Here is a 22,063-nt window from a genome sequence, read left to right as displayed (position 1 = left end):
TGGCCTGGCAGATGATCTAGGGAGGCTCAGGGGGTCACCAGCCTGGCATGGGGAGATGAGGGTGAGAAGCCTCCTCCTGCCCCTCTTTGGGGTGATGTTGGGTTTTTGCTGTGTTTTTGCCATGTGCTGGTGCAGGCAGGCGTGTTTGGTTATTCACAGATGGGTTTTACAGAGCCCTGGCTGATGCAGCAGGGGTTGGAGCTGTTGCACAAAGCTGAGCAGGGAGATCATTCTCCTGTGGGTTCTGGATCTGTATTTCCCCGAGCTGAGGCAGCAGTTGAGAGCTCTGCCTTCAGAGAATCTCATCCCCACCTCCTCCACCCTGCCCTCACCTCCTGCAGCTCCAAAGGTTCTCACCCCCACGCTTTTGTCTGAAATCACTGAGCTCTGCACAGACTCAACACCTCTGAAAATCGGGTGGGTGAGATCCCAACCCAACCCAACCCATCCTGGCTCCCACAGCCTCCCTCCCCAGCCTGGCTGGGCCAGCTCGGGCTGTCACCACCCCCTGCAGCACTGGCACAACCCTGGGCACGGGGCTGGTGGCACCAGCAGGGCTCTGTCCCAGCCCAGTTCAGCTCAGGGCTCTGTTCCAGTTCAGGGCTCTGTCCCAGTTCAGGGCTCTGTCCCAGCCCAGTTCAGCTCAGGGCTCTGTCCCAGTTCAGTTCAGGGCTCTGTCCCAGCTCAGGGCTCTGTCCCAGTTCAATTCAGGGCTCTGTCCCAGTTCAGGGCTCTGTCCCAGCTCAGCTCAGGGCTCTTTCCCAGTTCAGCTCAGGGCTCTGTCCCAGTTCAGCTCAGGGCTCTGTCCCAGTTCAGCTCAGGGCTCTGTCCCAGTTCAGTTCAGGGCTCTTTCCCAGTTCAGTTCAGGGCTCTGTCCCAGCTCAGGGCTCTGTCCCAGTTCAGTTCAGGGCTCTGTCCCAGCTCAGGGCTCTGTCCCAGTTCAGTTCAGGGCTCTGTCCCAGTTCAGTTCAGGGCTCTGTCCCAGTTCAGTTCAGGGCTCTGTCCCAGTTCAGGGCTCTTTCCCAGTTCAGCTCAGGGCTCTGTCCCAGTTCAGCTCAGGGCTCTGTCCCAGTTCAGCTCAGGGCTCTGTCCCAGCCCCCCTGAGCCATCCACAAGGCTCAGCTTCTGCTTGAACTTCTCCCCACGTTTCCTTTGAGGTGGCACAGACAAGTCCTGCCCCTCCAGTTCCCCCGGGGACAGGGTGGGTGGATGCTGGGCAATGTGGATGGAGGCAGCTCCTCTCATCCCTCCCAGGCACTGCTCCTGATCAGGCTCCTCAGCTTCCCAAACAATCCCCAAACCTCAGCCTCCTCTCTTGTCTTTGTGCCTGACCCTTGCTGGGCTCTGAGCACACCTGAGCTCAGCCCAGTTCTGCAGAGGCTTCACCTTTAAGCTGGGGAGTCCTCAAAATGAGGAAAATTCCACATTTTCCCTTCCAGCAGCTGAGCAGCCGCTCTCAGAGCACCCATGGGAAGCTCACAAGACCTCCCCCAGATGCAGAAGGGTTAATTTGGCCTCATGAATCCCCTAATTTGTGGTGTACCAGGGCTGTTTTAATTAATATCAGGAAGATCACTATTAAACCTCTCTCAAAGGTCTTCCTGGGAGAAGGAATCAGGAATTCTCCTGAGATTCCTTCCATCCTTGAAGGATGCAGCTGAACCTCTGGATCCAGCAAATGAGCTCTTCCATGCTCCTCATGCCAGGAGCTGTTCTGGGGTGTCCTGGCTCTTCTGGGGCTCCTCAGCTGAACCAGGGGGTGTTGGGCTGGGCCCTTGCGGTGAAATAACTGGAGAGGTGAGAGCCAGGCTGGTTCCATACGGACCAGAAAAGTTTGAGGGGGATGTTTGTGGTGATCTGGCTCTTTATGGCTGCCTTAACATCCCTGAAGTCAAAGCTGCCACCATTCAAGCCCCTCTCAGAGCTCTGTCTGACAGGCTGCAGCTGATTTTAGCTGAGCCAGAGCGGTGGAACGTGTTTCTTCTCCATGGGCCCTCCCTGGGGTTCTTACAAAAACATGTTTTCCCCAACAGGAAAAACTGCCAAGCAAAATTTTCATCATTCAGCAGAGAAGGGAAAAAGGAAATAAAATAGAAACCCAAACCCAGTCAACACTGTCCCCAGAAAAATAAGGGAAACTTGCAGCAATGAATATAAATTAGGAATTAGAACATGTAGGTGTCTGATAAGGGAAGCTCAAGGAATCTGTGAAATAGTAATGAGCAGGGGGGTTAAGGATGAAGGGAAAGCATCTTCCAAGAACATTAAGAACCATCAGAATGTTGTGTTCAGTAACTGCTTTGCTGGGTTCAAATGGCAGAGTCAAAACAGGAAAGGACAGAGTTAGATTGAACCCTCCACGAAATTTCACCTGCTGAGCTATCACCAAACTGGCCAGGCAGTCAGGGGGCAAAAATTGTAATTTGACAGTAAAACAGGTCCTGTGCCAGAGGCCCTCTGTGCAAGATGAAGTTCCCTTTCCCTCCTCCTCTTTGCCTTCTTCCCCTCTCGGTTCTTGGCTGTGATTCCAGGCCGTGCTGCACATGGACCCACTGTCACAGACACAGGAAATTCAGATCTGCAGCTTCCAAAATCCTTCAGTGGCAACCAGACTAAACTGCCCAGCCTGTTCTGTACCACAGGGAAGTGCAGAGCAAGCATCTCCTTGCTGGTCTGAGTTTAGGAGCCTCCTTGGTCAGCAGAAAATCGTGGAGCTGATAAAAACTAATTGCAAAGATGCCTTTTATGAGTGCCCGGCTTTCCACGGGCTCGGCTTGGCTGAGTTGTTTTATTGATCAGATCCCTTCTATTGCAGCTCAGGGAGGAAAACAAGCAGCCCTTCTGCATTTGTGCTTGCTTTTAATAAAACACAGCCAGCAGAACTTGCTGGGGGATGATTAGAACATAACCAGGGAATTGGGAACTGGAGGAAGAAGGGATTTCCTTCAGCTCAGGATTTCCCTGCTCCGTGGAATTTCCCACATAAATGCTAAAAGGGAGGACAAATCTGGGTTGTTCATCCGTGGGGGACAGCCTGGGCTGAGGTCAGGGCAATGTGGGCACAAACACCTGTAAGATGTGGGCACAGGGGGATGATGAGCTCAGAGAAGAAAAGCTTGGAGCAGAGGAAGGGCTTCCAGCAGCCAGGAATTCCTGCTGCATGGAATTCTGGCAATGAAGGAGGGCTGTGAGCACACCCCACTGTTTGTTATCAGCAGAAATGCTAATGGTGGCAGCTGGTGGATTCTGGGTTGGATTAACGCTTCTCTCCAGCTCATCCCTGTTTGTTTTTATCCCAAGAATTCCCTGCCCTCCCCTCCCTGACAGATGAGCTGAGAGGTCTTCTGGCTCTGCAGTGTTTCCCAGGCAATTCCTTTCTTTTCCACATCTCTCCTCTTCAGAAAACATCTGATCCCTCACTACTCTCTGGCCAGACATTTATTATTCCAGCTTTTGTTTATTTAAAAACAAACACACACAAAAATCAGCAAGGAGAGCCCAAGGATCCAAAAATAGGCAACCCAGGAGAGACTGAAAGCTCCAATCTTGGCACATGGAAACATCTTTAAGTGATGGACGCTGAACAAAACCCAGCTGAAAGTAACACCAGCAGGAAAAACACCCTGGAGAGAAGTGGCTGTGGGATTTAAAGCAGGATCCACTCCACTGGAATTCAGGAATTCACTCATCAGCCATGGAAAACAGGAGGTCACTGTGTCATGGAGCTGCTGGTGACAAGTTTGCATCCCCCAGGTGCAGAGATGTCCCATGTCAAGAACTGGGTGTGAAGGATTTGCTTCCCCTCAGCCTTGGGTGGGGTCAGCCTTATCCCACCTGAGTGCTCACATCTCCTGAGGAGCAGGAAGAGGGATCAGTGCAGAATTCCAGTCTCCTGAGACTTTCTCTGGGGCTCTGTGCCCATCCCTGAGTGTCTGCTGGGGACGGATCTTCCCAAGGAAATCAATGGAGCTGAGGAGGATGAGCCAAGGCAGGAATCACTGACTGCAGGAGGATGGAGAAGAGGCCAAGAGGACTGGGAAAAGCTGAGGGAATTGGGATTGTTCAGCTTGGAGATGAAACTCTTCCCTGACAGGGTGGGCAGGCCCTGGCACAGGTGCCCAGAGCAGCTGAGGCTGCCCCTGGATCCCTGGCAGTGCCCAAGGCCAGGCTGGACAGGGCTGGGAGCAGCCTGGGACAGTGGGAGGTTGGGCTTTAAAGGATCCCAGGATGGGATTTAAAATCCCTCCAACCCAAACATTCTGTGGTTCCATGATCAATTAGGAAGGTACCACATGGAAAAGGACATGAAAATCCCGCACAGAAAACAGGGAATCACCAAAGCTCTGAAAAGAGCAAAACCCAGCAGCAGTGCCCATGCAGAGGGGTGGGATGTGAGCAGCAGGGATGGAATCCTTCCTCCCTGTTCTCTTTGCAGGTTTGCACTCTGGGAAAGCGTCAGGAGGGATCTGGGAGCTCTCAGGAATGAGCAGGGAGGAGCAGAGCTGGGGCAGGGGGGCTCTGTGTCAGTGCCAGGGCTGCTCTGGGGCTGCTGTGCAGCTGCACGAGTGTCTGCAGCAAGAGGAATAAACAAAGTCTGTGGAGGGAAAGGAAAAGAAGTCATGGCAATAAAACACAGCAAGGAAGATTTAGGAAAAAGCTGAGAAAAATCCCGACACGTGCTTCCCCTGGGAGACTGCATAACCAGAATGTGGAATCTCCATCTCCAAATGTCATCCACAGCAGCTTAAAATATAGCTGGGTCTGCTTCAACAGCTCCTCAGGGTCCCTCCCAGGCCTTTTTCTCCATCTGATTCTTCTCTCCATGGCCTCAGAATCTGCTTTACAGCCTGGAAAGAAATACAGATCTGAAACAACTGCATGACAGATTTTCTTGGTAGTGAGTTGGTTCTTTAAGTGACAAATGGAAACTTCCTGTTGGAAAAGCGTGATTTCAGTGTAATGTGATTTTCTGAGAAAAAGCCAAGCCCACCAAGAAAAGCTGTTTGCTGGATCTGCTGACTTGATGCTGTTCTGAGGTTTTATTGGACCTGCAGAGTTGGTGCTGACAAAAAGATTTTGGTGCTGTTTTCTCTTTGGATGTTCTTCCTTCAGATCAAAGATTATATTTAACCAGATCAAAAGCCTGGTTAAATATAATAAACCAAAGGTACAGATAAGAGGGCAGGAGGTTGTGTCAGCCCAGGGTTTCCTGCTTCCCTGTTCAGAGCTGCTTCTCGCTGGTTGCCCCGGCTGGCTTTGAAAGCTGTGACGCCAGCACAGGCTCTCCTTCCCCCTTCCCACCTGCATCCAGGATGAATATCCAAGGATCTCCAGGTTTCCCAGCAGCTTCCCCTCCCTGTGAACCCAGAACTGCCTGGGAGGTGCAGGAACAAGGGCAGGCTTGGCACGTGGCAGGGTCGATCTGGAGGGAGCCAAGAACGATGGGGAGGAACCTCTTCCAAGAGGCTGCAGTGCCAGGACACAGGGAATGGCTTCAGCCGGCAGAGAGTGGGTTTAAAATGGGATATTGGGAGGAAATTCCTCCTGGCACAGGTGCCCAGAGCAGCTGGGGCTGCCCCTGGATCCCTGGAAGTGCCCAAGGCCAGGCTGGATGTGGCTTGGAGCAGCCTGGGACAGTGGAAGGTGTCCCTGCCGAGGCAGGGGTGGAATGAGATGAGTTTTGAGGTCCTTCCAACCCAAACCATGCCACATTTCTGTGATTTTGGGTCCTTTTCATTCAAGACCCTTCCCCACACTCAGCTGGCTCCAGTCCCAGGGCAGTGGGAGCCACTGGGGGAACTGGGGCTGCGCTGCTCGTGCTGGTGCAGGGAAAACCTGGTGCCACTCCTTCCTCCAAAACAAATGCCATGCTAAATGACTCTGCACTCTCTGTCTCCCTGAGAGAGGGATTTATTTTTTATGCTCACCCTCATTCACTAAGTCGGGGTTTTTATGAGAGCACATCTCTATTTCTATCATTAGCAACACATGTGCAGAGTAAGGGTTTGGGTACTCACCAGTCACTCACTGCTCATTGTGATGGCTCCACGATTTTCCCTCCTCCCTCACTCCCAAAGCAATTAACAGGAAATTCAGCTGCTGCCTGAATGGACACATTTCCAGCAATCTTCCTTAATTCTTTATTTACTGTAAAATGAGCAGGGCAAAAACTGCAACATCAGTTCCTCTTCTGAGGCTGGATCTGTTCCCTCCTCACATCTCAGCCCCTCCCTGCCCTGCCCTTTCCCGACCCCATCCCAATTTCTGATGAGCTGGGATGGAAAGCAGGATGAGGGAATGTGAGATTGCTGCCCATGAATTCCTCGAGGGAATTCCAGGGAATTGGTGTGACCAAAGCTGAGCTGTTCTCAGTCAGCCCTTGGAGCTGGGTGTCCTTCCTTGCCCTGGGCAGGGATTTGTGCTGAGAGAGCTCAAACTTCACTTTCTGCATCACCCAGAGCAGGGCCTGGTGGCATTTCCTGCCATGCAAGGAGAAAATTCAGTGTCTGCTGCTTTGAAAGAGGAAGGTTTTTAGCAGTGGATATGGTGAGGCAGCCAAGGGACTGCCCGAGCCAGGGGAGCAGGAGATTGATGGAGAAGGTGAAGGGAACCGTGTCCAACCTGTGCTCTCCTCTTCAAACAGAGCCTTGAACAACTGCTGCAGGGATAAAACACTGATTTTTAATAAATAACATGAAATGTCTATTGAATAGATAAAACACTGCTGTGGGCACAGACAGCAAACCCTGGCCTTGCAGCGAGGGGGTCTCAGAGACACCCCTGACATCTCTGGGTGCTCTGCAGAGTCCAGCAAAGCCCTCACAGGTGGGTGAAGCCCTGAGGGAGCTCCTTGCCCCACTCTCGGAAAGAAAAGGGAGATCTTGGTGCTGCTGGGAAGATCCAAGGCAGATCTGGATAAAGGAAAGGCTCAGGGGCTCTCCCAGGCTGCCAGCCTGCCCTGGTTCCCCTCCACCAGAGCAGGAGCAGGAAAAGGAGGAAGAAAAGGAGGAGGAAGAGAAGAAGAAGGAGGAGGAAAATGAGAAAGAAGAGGAGCAGGAGGAAGAGAAGGAGGAGGAAAAGGGGAAGAAGGAAGAGAAGAAGAGGAGCAGGAGGAGAAGGAGGAGGAGAAGGAGAAGAACAAGGAAGAAGAGCAGGAGGAGAAGGAAAAGGAGAAGAAGGAAGAGGAGGAGGAGGAAGAGAGGAAGGAGAAGGACAAGGACAAGGACAAGGAAGAAGAGGAGCAGGAGGAAGAGAAGGAGAAGGGGAAGAAGGAAGAGGAGCAGGAGGAGAAGGAGGAGGAGAAGGAGAAGAACAAAGAAGAAGAAGAGCAGGAGGACAAGGAAAAGGAGAAGGAAGAGAAGAGGAGCAGGAGGAGGAGAAGGAAAAGGAGAAGAAGGAAAAGGAGAAGAAGGAAAAGGAGGAAGAAGGAAAAGGAGGAAGAAGAGAAAAAGGAGGAGGGAGAGAGGAAGGAGAAGAAGGACAAGGAAGAAGGGGAGCAGGAGGAGAAGGGCTGAACCAGACAGTGCAGGAAAGGTTTGGGGAGGTCGGTTCAAATGATGCCATCACACCTGGGATTCCCAGGGTCCGGGTCCAAAATCCCAGTGGGACCCCAGCACAGATCAGGACACTCATGGATTCCACCTTCTCAGTCCCAGTGAGAAGCCTACAACAGGCTGCTCTGCCTGGTGCAGTCACCTTGAGGAGCCCCAAGTTGTGCCAGATCCTACAGAAATGCTTTTGTGCATCTGTTGGGATGTTAGGAAATATCTGAGGGAGGTCAGCTGTGCAGGCAGGTTTATTACAGAGGATCCAATCCTGATAAATCCACATTTCATTTAACAGCCAACTGCAGACTCTGTGACCTTGCCTGGCCCTTCCCAGCCTCTGCTGTAAACCATGTGCTCAACAGCCTTTTTTTAATGATCATTTATCCTTTATCACTGTTACTTTAAATTGTATTGTGTCAGGAGGAGCTTCCAGAGGCAGCTGAGGATGGTGGTGGAGTTTTTTCAAGGCAGGCAGCGCCTTCTCTTGTGATAAAAATCAATGTATTTCTACCTGCACTCCAAAATCCAAGCCACCATTAATTCCTAAGGGATTTACAGAGAGGGTCTGGCCACAGTGAGCTGGATCCCTTGTGCTGGCAGAAATTATATTTAATTGGAGTGAAGGAAATAGAATTAATTAATGGAATTAATGCAGTGGGAGAATCAACTCTCTAGTTAAGGTGGGTGTTTTATTCCTCAAAGGAATAATTTCTTTAAAGGACAAGTTAGGACCCACTAAAAAGTGCAGCACAGCTGGAGTCAGGGGATTTCAGGGTAAAAATAAACTCAAATCAAAGCAGTACATGATGATAAAGTGTATGGAGGGATCTTAAAGGACTGGGGAGAGCAAGAATGAAAAATAGAAACAAAAAAAAAAATCCAAAATGACAAATTATTCCTTGTGAGTGACTGTGAAGTGATTCCCTTGGATGGGAGCTGCCAGATCATTCTGGGGACTGAGAGCCCCCCTGATTTCCTTGCCAGCCCTGGGAAAAACATCCAGGTGAAAGAAATGGCTTTTGTCTGTTTTTATTTCAATAGCAGTGACATTCCTTTTGTCATGGCCAGGCTCCTTTGTTCCCTTCAATGCCGCAGTTTTGGGTGGAAGGAGTCTGGCAGCCACACCTGGAACTGGTTTTCCAAAAATAACATTTACTTTTGGCTAATTTAATACTTTGCAACTTCTCAGGACGAGTTTTTCATTTGCTTTCCGAGGGACTGTGTAAATATGAATAAAAGTCAGTTGTTTCACGAGCAGGGAAGAAAATAAAATATATTAAAAAAAAAAAAAGAAAAAAGAAAAAGCTCCTTTGGCAAACACCCACATGGAAGTTTTTAAAAGCAGCCTCAAACTGCATCTGTAGGCTGCAGCTACTCCTCCAGCCCTGTGTATCCCTGTACTCCAGAGAGGGAATGCAAACAGGAAATCACAATTTTAAAGCCACTTTTTGGGGTTTTTGGAAGCAGCTCCACAATTTGCAGCGGCGCTGTGCTGTCCCCACTCATCCCTGTGCTGCCAGGTGAGAGCCTGGAAATGAGGAGGGAATTCCAGAGGTGTGCTGGGCAAGGTGGGAATTCCCTTCTGCAATTCTTTTTAGGGAAAATTTGCCAGGTTTTGCTTTTCTGTGGCACAATTTGGAGTCTCTGCAGTTGTTTGGGGCTGGGCACGCTCAGCATAATCAGGGTTTGCCACAAGTGCTGAGACCAGCACAGAAAGGAGCTTCAACAGGTGAAAGTAAAGGAATTTTAGTGAAAAATGCCCAAAAGCACCTTGAATTCAGAGGATTTCCCCCCTTTTCAGGCCAGCAGAAACTCTTACCCTGCCCCAAATGAATCCACAAAGAACAATCATTTATATCCTAATTTTTCACAGAAATTTCAGGTCTTTCTTAAGCTGCTTTACCTGGTTGTGACCAAACCTTTTTCTTGTTTAAAACCACAGAATTTCAATACAAAGACCTTCATGGATGCTGCTTGTGCCATTTCCAGTCTCCCAGACCATCCCATCCATAAATCCCTGCATTCTGAGCATGCTGCAGCCTCCAAACTAATTTAGCACAGGAGGAACACACCCTGAGTCCAGGTGAGCTCAAGAATAAGGAATATCTCACCCCTGAGAGCTCTGCAGATGATTGGATACCGATCTTGATGCTGCAGATTTTCAGATGGAGATGAATTTTTAGATTAAGAAATAAGAATCACAAATTCTGACAACATTCAGATGCTTTTCTGTGCTAATTTGTGGGCCATTCATTGCAATTTTTTGGTTGCTGATGCTGCAGCTGTTTTTGTTTAGTTCCAAGGGACATAAAAGTCACAGACTGTTGATTCCTTTGTCCTGTTGAATTATCTTAGGGACTAAATGAGTTTTTCATTGCTAATCCTCGCCTCTGTAAATTCAGAACTAATTAATAATTTATGCACAATATTCAGTTAAAAATCTGCTGTTCCCATGGGTTTTCTTACCAATTTATTTGCTGGAATATTTGTGGTGGCTGTAAATGGCAGAAAGTCAGGGATCCTTGGTGCATGAGAATAAAAAGTGGAAATTTCTTCTCATGAGCAACATGGGAACTGCAAAATGCTTTCAGGATGGTTTTTAGAAGTTTCTTTTGGATAATTTCAGAAGGAAATGGAGTGGGGCACTCAGTCCTGCTGGGAGAGTGAGATTTGAGAAGTGCTGGGCAAGCAGAGCCAGGATTTGAAGGTGAGGGACTTCAGAGGGGTTGAGGATGAGCTGGACCTTCTGCAGGAGAAAGTCAGGGAAGGTTGTGATCCTCCAGTGTGAGCAGGGAAAGAGGCTGGGAAGTGGCAGGGATGGACCTGCCAGAGACATTTCTTTTTCCAGAATGGATGTGGTGGGATGAAACATCTGGTGTTTGATGGTGTTGGATCTGATGCCTGAAGAGGCTCCTGGAGCAGGGGCTGGGCAGGGTTAAAGGAATAAAGCAGGGATTTATTAAAAGCCCTTCCAAGGATGCACCTTGGGCACTGCAAGAGCCCGGCCCTGGCTGCACCCAGGATGGGCCCTGGCTCAGGAGTTTCACTCTTGGATCAGTTCTGCTCCATTTCCACCTTGGGGTGAATTGTGCAATTCCAGCTGCAGGTGATGCAGTCCCATCCTCCCAGCTTGCTCTCCTCAATTCGCTGCTGGTTGCACTTTTTGGGCCTGGAGCTGCAGCGGTGTCCTTGGCTGTGGGGCTGGAGAAGGATTGTTGTGTGTGCCTGAGCTGTGAGGAGACCCTGCTGCCACTTTGTGTGGAGTTCAGAGTTCTGCACCAGTGCAGAGGCTGGAAAATCACACAGCTCAAAGTGAAGGCATCAGATCCCTGCCTCCAAACCTGGTGTTCAGAGCTCCCAGAGCTTCCTCAGCACTTCCCCTGTCCCACCTCAGTCCGTGTTTCCAGCTCTGAGGATCCAGCTGAGCTGCAGGGCTTTGAGAAAGGCTGTGCCTGTTTGCTCAGCACCCCTGTCCATCCCTCACTGTTGGAGAATCCCAAATCCCTGAGGCTGGAAAAGCCCTCCCAGCCCAAGCTGTGCCTCACCCCCAGCTCAGAGCACCGAGTGCCACCTCCAGGAATTCCTTGGGCACCTCCAGGGATGGGGATCCAAACCTCCCTGGGCAGCTCCTGCCAGGGTTTAACCTTTTCCATGCAGGAATTCCTGCCCCTGTCCAGCTGTGATGCTTTTACACCTGGTTAAGGTGCGAGGCAGGGAGCTCTGAATGTGAAATGAGCTTTGCAAACAGCAGCAGAGAGTGGATATTATTTATTTAGCGTGATAAAGCAGCAGCAGTGGGTTAATCAAACACTCATTAACAACAGGTCAGGCTTTAATTAGAGAGCCTGGTGCAGTTGGCCACTTCTCCCTGAGTGCCACCAGTCAGACACAGTCTGGGATGAGCAGGGATTCCTTTGGGAACTTCAGGCACAGTTTGAGCTGCCCAGGGATCTCTGTGCCTCCTTTTCCCAGCAATTAAGGGAACGTGGGGAGCTGGGTGAAATCTCCAACAAAAGCTCCAAACAGCTCTCCTGAGTAATTAAATCTCATCTCAAAGAGTTGAAATCCCAGTGGGTGCAAAGGGAGTTCTTTTCTCTCCTGTTTCAGGAGGGGGAAAGGGAAGTTCTCCTCAAGCACAGGTTTTATTTTACACGGCTGGTTTTTCCTTTCTTTGTGCTATTTTAAGAACCAAATCTCCACAATTCCATTGTCTGAACATCAAAAGTTTCTCCTTCTTGGAGAGGCAGTGAGATCCTGGCAAGAAGGAAAGCAAACACCTCGATCATTTTGAGCTGCATTCCCGGGGTTCTGCTGGATCCTCAGGGAATGTTTTGCTGTGTTTAAAGCATGAAGGGCTGGAATCAGTGACTGCAGGTGGCAGGAAAATGCTGGATAAACGCTCATCCCTCTGCATGCAGCACTCCATCCTCACACCCTTGGCTGTCCCTGCAGTGTCCTCACATGCCAATTCATCTTTTCAGTCACAACAATTTATTATATCTATATATTATATATATATTATTTATTATATCGACATTGTTGTTGGTTAGCAGTGAAAATATCAAGAAGGCAAATTTATTCTCCTCTAATTCCCACTGATTTGCCAAATTCTGTTCCCCATCTTTAATTCCTGATGAATTGTATTTTTTAGGAGCTGTTTTATTTTTGTGCTGGAGAGCAGTCTTGGATTGATAGGTTTATAATTACCTAGATTATCCTCTTCATTCTTTCAAAATATTGATATTCTTTTTTGTTAACTCTGATTATCCAAGTTTGCTGGAAATCAAGACCAATCATGTGTGGATTTCCTTACCAAGCTCTTTAAAACTCTTTTTAATAACAAAGATACCATTATCTGGACTTGCTAATCTTGAAGTGACCAGCATTAGTAAATGCTGTTTAATCTGTGGGGAACATCACCACTTAATAGGGTCCCCAAAACAAAATCACAGAATCCTTCAGGTTGGAAAAGACTTTCAAAATCACTGAGTGCAACTTTTGAAGTATTTATTGGCTCTGTGTCTTTTCTTAAATCAACTTAATCATCATCACCTTAAATATTTTCCACCTGATCAGCCTCATTTTATTTTTTTTTTAGCAATATGTTCAAAATCAAGCTCTTCTGCAGATTTGTCTGCCACTCTTATTGCTTTCTGACAATTCCTAAACTTTTACCAGAAATCCACAGCTCCCAGCTTCCCCTTTTTCTGTATTTTTGGACAGATTTTTCTTCTGTATTTTAGCACATCTGTGACCTCTGTCCCCAGCCTGCCCACGGGGTTTGAGGTGCTGCAGGTTTGTGACCTCTCACTCTCTTCCATTTCCATCCCTCCTTCTGTTTTCAGCTCTGTTCAAACCACATTTTGCCTACTGAAATCCCAGCTGGGGTAACCCAGCATGACCCAGGTGATTTTTTAGAGTAATTTGAGCACAAAAAGGCACCAGGGCAGGAGATTCTCCTGTTGCTGCTGAAATCCAGCTGCAGAACCATAAACTGGCTCTTGGCACTGGGCTTCAAAGCAGGAGCTGATTTCCTGCTGGTGTTTCTCAACCTCCAAACCCAGCTTATGGCAGCAATAAAAATAAACCAGAGGCATTGAATTCTGACCCAATAAAGCTGTGGTTGTGCCCCAGCTCCAGATGGGGAACGAAACGAGCCCAGCACACAACAACCTGGGCAGGAGCTGGAGGCAGAGGGAAGGACAGGTTGTGTCGGTGCCGTTCCTGCTGTGCTCTGGATAAATCCACCCCACAGGGAGGAATTATTTTCCATTTTTCCCCTCCTGGGTGATGCAGTTCTGCCCAGGGGGGTTGGCAGGCAGGACAGGGACCCGAGGGAGGGACAGAAATGGGTGACAAAGGCTGGGCTGTGCAGCTGGAAAAGCGAGGGGTTCGTGCACTGTGGTCACTTGGAGCGACTCCAGGAAATCCTGGGATGTTCCAGCCCTGCCCAGGAGGGAGATGGTTCTGTTGTCACCTGGCAGAGCTCAGAGCAGCCCAGCAGCATCTCAGGGATGTCCATGGGAATCCATGGATCATCTCCTGCTCACTTTGGAGCTTTTCAAACACACCAGAGCATCCCAAAGCTCCTCCAGCAGGCTGGCAGTGACCAGAGCATCACCCCCATGGCAAAGCTGAGGGATTCCCACATTTCCCAGCGTTTCCAGTCCGCATGGCTGCGTAAATAAACCATTTATTTGACACAGAAAGCACAGCTGGTGCCTCTCTGGGGCAGCAGTTTCCACACCCTGCTGCTGGTGTGAGGAGAAGAAAAGATGGGAGGTGTTTTTAGGAAAGGAAAAGTAAGCTCTGAGGAAGTTTGATGAGATGTGAGCAAAGAGGGAGCGTGGCACAGATCAAACAAGGGTGGTCAGAAAGGACTCACACACCCCTCTTGCCCTCAGCTGTTAATTGACATCTCTTTTTCTGGATTTTTGCTCTTCTGAGAGAGCCAGGCTCTCCCGTGGGATGAGCTCTGGGCTGAGCTTTGCTCGCTTTGGACAGCAGAGCTGGAGGTGAGAGCAGCGAGCTGTGAAAGCTCCTAAAGCCCCTGTGACAGCAATAACCCCACAGGTTATTACACAGATTTTCCAGCTGCTCTCTCTCCCCTCACAGCAGCACAGCAAAGAGCTGCTGGAGATGTCTCTGCTTGGGAGCAAAGTCAGCCTTGAGCGAGGCACGGGAACGCTGCTGCTGCTGCTGCTGCTGCTGGAAATGTTGGATGCAGGGGAAAGGCAGGCACTGCCCCCCCTGTGCCCTCTCCTGGGGTTATTTTGGTACTCAAGGATGAAATTTCAACTTGAACAGTGCCAGGATCACCTGATGTGAGGCTGAGGAGGCACAGAGGGCACCAAGAAAAGGCTGCAGGCACAGCAGGCACAGCTGCCACTGCCACCCCAGTGCCACCTGGGACTGGCATCCCTTGGGAGCACCAGCCCCTCAGAGCAGTGCCTGTGCTTTGGCTGGGAAAGCCAAAAGAGATTTTCCTTACAGTTCAAACAGCTTTTGAAATATAAAGACATTTCTTCTGTGTCCTCTATTTCAAGCTAGACTCCATTTGATTTTTCGGGATGTGTCACGTCTCTCTTTTAATTTCTCTGTTTAAGCAAACCCCTCCATTTTAACCTGCTGGAATGGTGCTGGATTAAAAAAAAAAAAAATTAAAAAAAAAATATATATATTTATATTTTTATATTTTTATATTTATACTTATATTTATATTTATACTTATATTTATACTTATATTTATATTTATACTTATATTTATACTTATATTTATATTTATATTTATATTTATATTTATATTTATATTTATATTTATATTTATATTTATATTTATATTTATATTTATATTTATATTTATATTTATATTTATTAATTGAAATTAATAAATTTTAATTTTAAATTTTAATTAATTAATTAAAAAATCAGCCCAGCAAGCTGTCTCTGCTGACAACTGGGGGACTCCTTATCGGTTTCCTTATCCTTTGTCCTTCATGGGGGGAGAGGAGACAGCAGCGACAGGGAAGGGAAGAGGGGCTGTGGGAGGGGGCAGTGCCTTTGGCAGAAATGGGTGGAAATAAAGCCATTTTATCTAGGAATGAACAAGATGAATCACTTTGATATTTCCTGTTCCTCAAGTGTTGTCATGGGCAGGATATTCTCTTACAACACTTGGACTGCTCTGAAGTGATGAGCAAGAAAATGTCTTTGGATTGAGGTGACTCTCACTTCAAAAATATCAGTTTAATGTGGGTTGGGAAGATCTGGTCCAGTTAACCTCTGCTAACAACTCCTTTTTCTCTGGTAATGCTGGAGCTGTGAGGAAAATCACCACCCCAAATGTGAAATGTGTAGGGAATCGAGCAACAGCTCTTTTTTTATTCAATCCCAGCTTCAGTTTAGCAGATGTTCTCTGCAGAAGGTGAGAAGCCTCTGGAAATCACGGATTTAGATGGTAGTAGCAGTCTTTATTTATGTTAGAGTGATTCTGCTGGCCTCAATCAGGAATCACACTCTGGATGGGAGCTCAGTGACTCCCTGCACTTCCAAGAACTGAGGTGGGGAGCACAGCAATTTCCAGGGGAGGGCTGAACAGTTTCTAAACACCTTTTGCTCTGTGTTACCCCATAAGAAATGTGAAAACTGCACTGAAATCAGTCCTCATCAGTGCACCCCACACTGTGCTCTAGAAAGCTGGTAAAGGATTATTATAAAGGGGATTTTTTTACCTTAGACTTACAAAGAGAAGAACAAAGTCACTCAGTGATAAGTCCAGTTCTTCAGTGAGAGCACGAGACTCAGCAGAAACTGAATTTAGTTTATTTTTACATCCCCCTCCCTGCTCTGTGGTGCAGCAGAGCATGTCACAAATGGGTAATTCTGATCAGAGTTATCTCCAAAGGCATTGGCAGAAGGGGTTTTTATAGGCTGCTGTAAAAGTGTGGCTTAAGAAAGTTCAGTGGCAATGTTAACTCTGTTCCTTACTACAGGGAGGAAAAATACAAAGGGAAAGAGAGTTAAAATTGCTCTAGAATGATTTACAAATGATTTCCACAGTGAGCAGAGACCCTCCCATTGAGCTGTGAGGTTCAGAGCAGATCCCTTTGCTCCCTAAACTGATGGAGCTGAGGTGCAGCTGGCTCCAGTCTGAGTCTCACGTGGATGAGTTTGTGTCTAATGGAGTTGGATCCATGGATTTCATCAGATTTTACTCAGCAGCCCAGGGTCTGTGATGAATACAGGGCCTCAGCCCTGCCTAAGGGAGATCTCTTTGTCTCAGGTAAGGAATCTTGTTGTGTTTAAGGAAGTGTTTGGCTCCAAGTCAGATGGGAAAGGTTTGTGTGTGAGATTCCTCACTTGCTTTGCTCCTTGGTAAATGAGTCTTGGAAAAGCTGCCCCTGCTATTCCTTTTTTAATTGTGGCATCAATGTTTCATGCTCTGCCACATGCTCACATCACCCTTCTGCTGGGAGGGTTTCCTGGAGGAATTCCTGCCTCTGGAGCCTGTTCCAGCCCCTTGCTGCTTTGGTTATCCATGGTTTGGAATCCATCCCTCCCAGAGCAGAAGGGACAGTGTGGATCTGTCTGTAGGGAAAATGGGTTTTGCAGAATGCTCAGTCCACCTGGGACATGCATCATTTGGGGTGGCACAAGCGGTGGAGCAGCTTCAGAGCCCAGCACTGCAGGAAATGGGGGTGGGAGTTTTTCACAGTGACTCAACTCCTGTTGTCATCAGCTCAGCAGTGACAGAAAGTGGAACTTGATGGGGGCTGAGTGGGATGAAAACCAAGGGGATGGAGAATGTGTCAGTGTCTCAGTGAGCTGGTGCTCACAGGGAAGGTGCTGTGGCCATTGCTGGCATCTGGGGGGACATTTCCATATCTCCACTGGGCAGGGCACGGAGAGCAGGTGAGCCTGGAGACAACCCCTGGTGAAATCTTTGTTAATGTCTTAAATCCATGAGCTAAATCCATGCATTCATCCATGTCCTCACTGGGTTTTCACCTTTCCCTGTGGAGATGAAGGGCAGGACAGTGTCCACCAAGGGCAGCTCCATCATTCCTGAATCCCCCAGTGCCACCAGTGCAGCCTTTCCATGCTGGTTCCTGGATTGCCTTTGTTTTTTGGGGGTCTTTTTCTGTTTGTGAAGATTTTTTTTCCCTTTTAAAAATTGGGTTTTTTTGGGTTGGTTTGGGGGTTCTTTTTTTACTCTTATATAGAAAGTTTCAGTTATTGTAGAAGTCTCCATCACAGCAAGATGGTGCAGATATTGCATAACCTCACTAGAATTACACTAAACCTAAACTCACTAAAACCACATGAAAATTACATTTTTTCCCAGAAGAACAAAGGAAGAAAGATGCCCCCTCAGTGGAATTTTGACATACAAAATCACTGAAAATTTTTCCATCCATTTTGCAGGAGAAATCAGAATTAATTTTATGCTGATATCTCAAAGAGCAAAACCGTACCAGTTTTTTTTGTCCAATAGAAGAACTCCAGAGCAGGAGCACAGGAGAGTGGATTTTTGGGTTTTTCCTCCAAATTCAAGTTGGAGGGCAGGTCTTAGGGACACAGAGGTGACTCTCCACACCTCTCACCCTTTCCTTTGCAAAACACAGCAGGAATTTTTCCAGAGCACCCAAAGAATCACCAACTGAAGGTTTAAGCTGCAAACAGGGCCCAGCCAAACTCTGCCTTTTTGGAAAAAAAAAAAAAATAAATAAATTCTTTTGACTCCAGCAAATCTTCCTTGCAAAATGATGTCTCATATCTACACCCTGAATTACTCCTGTGGCAAAGACTGAGCCAGGTCTGGAGAGTGGGGGGCTCATTTGCATTGCAAACCTGGCATCGGTGTCTGGGAAGGCTGAGGAGGTTTTATTCCCATTTTCCTTTGAAGCCAAGTATCCACAATGGCATTATTTGCATCTGGGTTGGCATTAACAGAGCTGTGGTGGTGGCTTTATCCCTGACTCCCTAGAGACAACACAAGGGGTAATCAACAGCCTCAAGTGCTCCGAAACTGAGCCTATTTTTTCCACTGGATTAGCAGCAGCAAATGCACAAGCACATTATTAAGATGGTACATTCATTTCTTTGGAGTCAGGATGGAATTTTGATAGAGTTAAAAACCCCATTAATATTTACATCACTTAGTGGTGCTGGAAGTAAGTACATTTATTTTAACTCAAGCTGCAAAGCGTTTAGTTCTTTGTAATTACAGCACTGCTATTAAGTATTCATAAGGCTGCACAATAGAGTGTCACAGGAAACCTGGTTTAATTTAGTGGTAACTCAATGTTTTAGTTTTGTGTAAAAACAGAAACTAATTTACCAAGCCTTCTTGCTTGTGTTTTCCCACCTGGGCTTTGCAAACTTTCTTCAGCTTGGCTCTATTCAAACCACTTTTTGTAGCTTTGAAAGTTGGGAAGTTCCTGGGGGAGTCCTGCAGGTGTGCAGGAAATTTGGAATGGGCACACCCAGGCTGGGGGAAGAGCTGGAAAGCTGCCTGATGGAAAAAGACCTGGAAGTGCTGGTCTAAAGCAGCCAAACGTGAGCTGGTGGGTGCTCAGGTGGCCAAAAAACCGAGGGCACCTGGCTTGGATCCTCCAGTGGGGTAAATCTGCGTTTATGGGAGATCCTGGAACGAATTCCTGTATTTCTGTCTCCACTGCAGGATGAGGTCTCTTCTATGGACACTGAACTCTCAGCTGCCTGTGCCTGTTGCCTGTGATGGAAGAACTTGATGTGAATGTGAGGTAGGAGGAAGGACTCGGTTCCTGCAGCCCCTGAGCTGTGGTGAGGCTGTGACCCTGCAGAGCGTCTGCCAGGCTGCAGGGTGGCATTTTCTCTTTGCCTGCAGATAAAACTCTCTCCTCATGCAGCAGGGCCTGCTCTGGGGGCTCCTGGAGCTTCTCTGAGGATGTGGCATCACTCTGGTATTTGGATAAGTGTCAAACGTGGCCTAGACGAGTCAAGGATTTCTTTTCAGTTGAAAATGTTACGAATTTTGAAAAGGTTGCAATGTGATGTTGAAGAGACATTCCTGGAAATTTTTGACAGTTCAGTTTGGAACTTGCATTCATCACAGCCTGAGGGAGGTGGCAGACCTCATTTTCTCTAATTCCAGAGTAGAAAACTAAATGACCCGCGAGTATTTCCTATTTATATTTTATTGGATTTTTTAATTTCATGCGACTCGGCGATTGTTATTGGGTACATTTATTACAGGCAGTAGGTTAATGAGATCCTGTCAAGTGGTTTAAAATGAAAACCTCAAATTGGTTACAGCAATCCAGAGAGGCCAAACTCTGCCTCTCTTAGGCTCTTACCAGTGGAAGTCACAATTGTGCCGTGCCTTTGGAAGAGTTTGAAAACCTTCCTGGGCTTTGGGTGAGACCCCCATCATCTCCTGCAGAGCATTCCCAGTTGCCAGGAATGCTTCTGTTGGTCTGACAGCCCCTTCTTATGTCATGGTAATTAAATCTCACTCTCTTATCTTTTTGGAGCACAGGTGACTCCTATCTACACCAGCTCTGCATGACATTTTTGCCTTATTTTCCCTCTACCCCTTTCCCCTACTTGTTTTTCCCACCATTTTCCTACCCCTTTTTTCCCCTTCCCCCTTTATTCCCCTTCCCCCTTTTCCCGCCTTTCCCCTACGTGGTTTTTCCCGCCTTTTTTCCCGCCTTTTTTTCCCGCCTTTTTTTCCCGCCCTTTCACCACTTTCTCCCTGCCCCTTTTTTCCTGCCTTTTTTTCCTGCCCTTTTCCCCCCCATTTTTCCCTACCTTTTTCACTCCACCCCCTTTTCTCCCACTTTTTTCCCTGCCTTTTTTTTTCCCCCACCCTTTTTTTCCCCTCACCTTTCTTTTTCTTCCTGTCCACCAGGAATTGCTCCCAGCCGGGAAATGGCGCTGGACTGAGAATCTGAGCTCTGCTCAAAGCCAGACCCTGATTTTCCTGGGCTGATGTTTCCCTTGGAAAATCTCCTTAATTCTCCACAGGGGAAGATGTGTGCTAATGTATTTACAAACAATTCCATAGGTGAGGGCAGGGCTGTTAATTAATGGCTTTGAAATGGCTCTTAATGACCCCATCAGCCTCAGGAGCAAGGTTGTTACAGAGGCCAGACAAGTTTGACTCCTGAACTTTAGGGAATAGATAAAAGAATCAGCACAAAGTGTATTGCAGAACCAATGGGAGTTTAGGATAAAAGGAATTTTGACAAACCCCTCAGGGTATTCCCCAGTGGACTCTCTCTTTTTATTTAAATAAAATTGCAGGACTCCTCTGTCTCCTTTATGGACACTGGTTTTTCACAGTGGGGTTTCCCACACATACAAAATATTGATCCCACAATTGTACTCCAGGCAGATTTTGGGATATTGTCCTGAGTACTTCACACTCCATAAAGGGTTTTTGCTTCCTCAGGGGTGGGGGACAGGTTGTTACAGTCTGGATAAACAGGTGGGAAAAAAAGAACCAAACACCTTTAGTGCAGGTAAACAGCTTTTATAAAACCCTTTTAATTGTAGCTGCTGGTGAAGGCAGATTTCCCTTTGCTAAATCAACCACGGAAAAACAATGTATTATTTCAGTTTGCCACAGCAGTAATTGCTCTTTATTTTTAAGCAGAGCCCCTAAACCAGCTGAATTTTAGATTGATGTTAATTGCTTCCAAACTTGGCTTTATCAGCTTTAGTTTTCTCCTTTTGTTGCTGAAGGTGTTTTTGTGGCTTGAAAAGTGCAGAGCCCTCCAGCAGCTCTGTGTGTGGCTCATTAATCTTATCTTGACTTTGAGGAATGAGCAGCAAGGTGAGGGAAAAAAGGAATCAGATCGGTTGGATTGGTTGTGGTTGTTTTGAAGCAAAGGAAAAATCCCATTTTTTAACCCAAAGTGCTGCTACAGAGGCAGGGGGAACGCTGGTCCTGACAAACCTGACAAGGAGCTCTCCTTGGGAAGGATTTGTGTGTTTGGTGAGTCCCAGATCCTGGGGTTTGCTGTGACTCTGGTTCCTGGTGCTGTGCACGGGCAGGAGGAGGCAGGGAAGGTCCTGAGTCTCCTCTCCCCATCCAAAGCTGGGAGAAACAGGAGTGAGTCACAGAGAGAGGGACCCAAAGAGCCATTCCTGGAGCTCCAGGGATGTCCTAGGAGAGGAGCTGGACTGTGCCCTCATCCCCCCTTGCTCAGGACTCTGCCAGCCACTCGTGAGGAGGACAAGAGCTGGGCTGAGTGGTTGGAACCAAACAGGCACCAAAATGACCCAAAGTGTAGGAGATGGAAGGAGTTTGGGAAGAGTTGGTGTGCTCCAAGTGCCCTGGCAGTGGGGATTCATGGAAAGCAAACAGCTGAGGAGCCTCCAGCAGGCTGCAATAGAGGTGTTTATTCTTGTGTACACAAGATCTTTTCAAAACCTCCCCAGCTCCTACACTTGGAGTCATTAAATCATTGTTTACCTCAAGTCCTTTGATCACGTTTCTGTTTAGGTGAGAAATAACAGGCTATAAAAAGTCATTTAACAGGCCACAATCAGCCTGGAGCTCTCTTCCTCATTCCCTTTCCAAGGGAAGATCAACTCTAATCCTTCTGTAATATCAGCAGCATCCATCCAGAAAGGGATTTGCTCTTGCATTTCTGCACAGATAAATGAACTGATTGAGATGATTTTCTGCCAAACTCTGTCTTCTCCACATGGTCCCCCAGGCTGGGGAAGGGGCTGGAGCAGCTGAGGGAGCTGAGAAGGGGCTGGAGAATTCCTGAGGGAGCTGGGAAGGGGCTCAGCCTGGAGAAAAGGAGCTCAGGGGGCCCTTGTGGCTCTGCACAAGTCCCTGGCAGGAGGGGACAGCCGGGGGGGTCGGGCTCTGCTCCCAGGGAACAGGGACAGGAGGAGAGGGAACGGCCTCAGGCTGGGCCAGGGGAGGCTCAGGGTGGACAGCAGCAGGAATTTCCCCATGGAAAGGGAGCTCAGGCACTGGAAGTGCCCAGGGAGGGTTGGATCCCATCCCTGGA

The 22,063-nt window shown here is 47.9% G+C and overlaps 1 protein-coding gene across 1 annotated transcript in view; it reads left to right on the top strand.

The window, feature by feature from the left end:
- The window catches only part of HTR4 (5-hydroxytryptamine receptor 4), a 66,437-nt gene that overhangs the window by 4,353 nt on the left and 40,021 nt on the right, over positions 1-22,063 (top strand). The window contains exon 2 of the mRNA XM_058848486.1: positions 18,730-18,811. Within this exon, the coding sequence (XP_058704469.1) occupies positions 18,786-18,811 (26 nt within the window). The 5' untranslated portion in view covers positions 18,730-18,785. The remainder of the gene's footprint in view (positions 1-18,729; positions 18,812-22,063) is intronic.

The sequence above is a fragment of the Poecile atricapillus genome, chromosome 13, assembly GCF_030490865.1.
Source record: "Poecile atricapillus isolate bPoeAtr1 chromosome 13, bPoeAtr1.hap1, whole genome shotgun sequence".
NCBI lineage: Eukaryota > Metazoa > Chordata > Aves > Passeriformes > Paridae > Poecile > Poecile atricapillus.
Note: the sequence above shows the minus strand (reverse complement) of the source record. Positions and strands in the feature narration are given on the sequence as shown.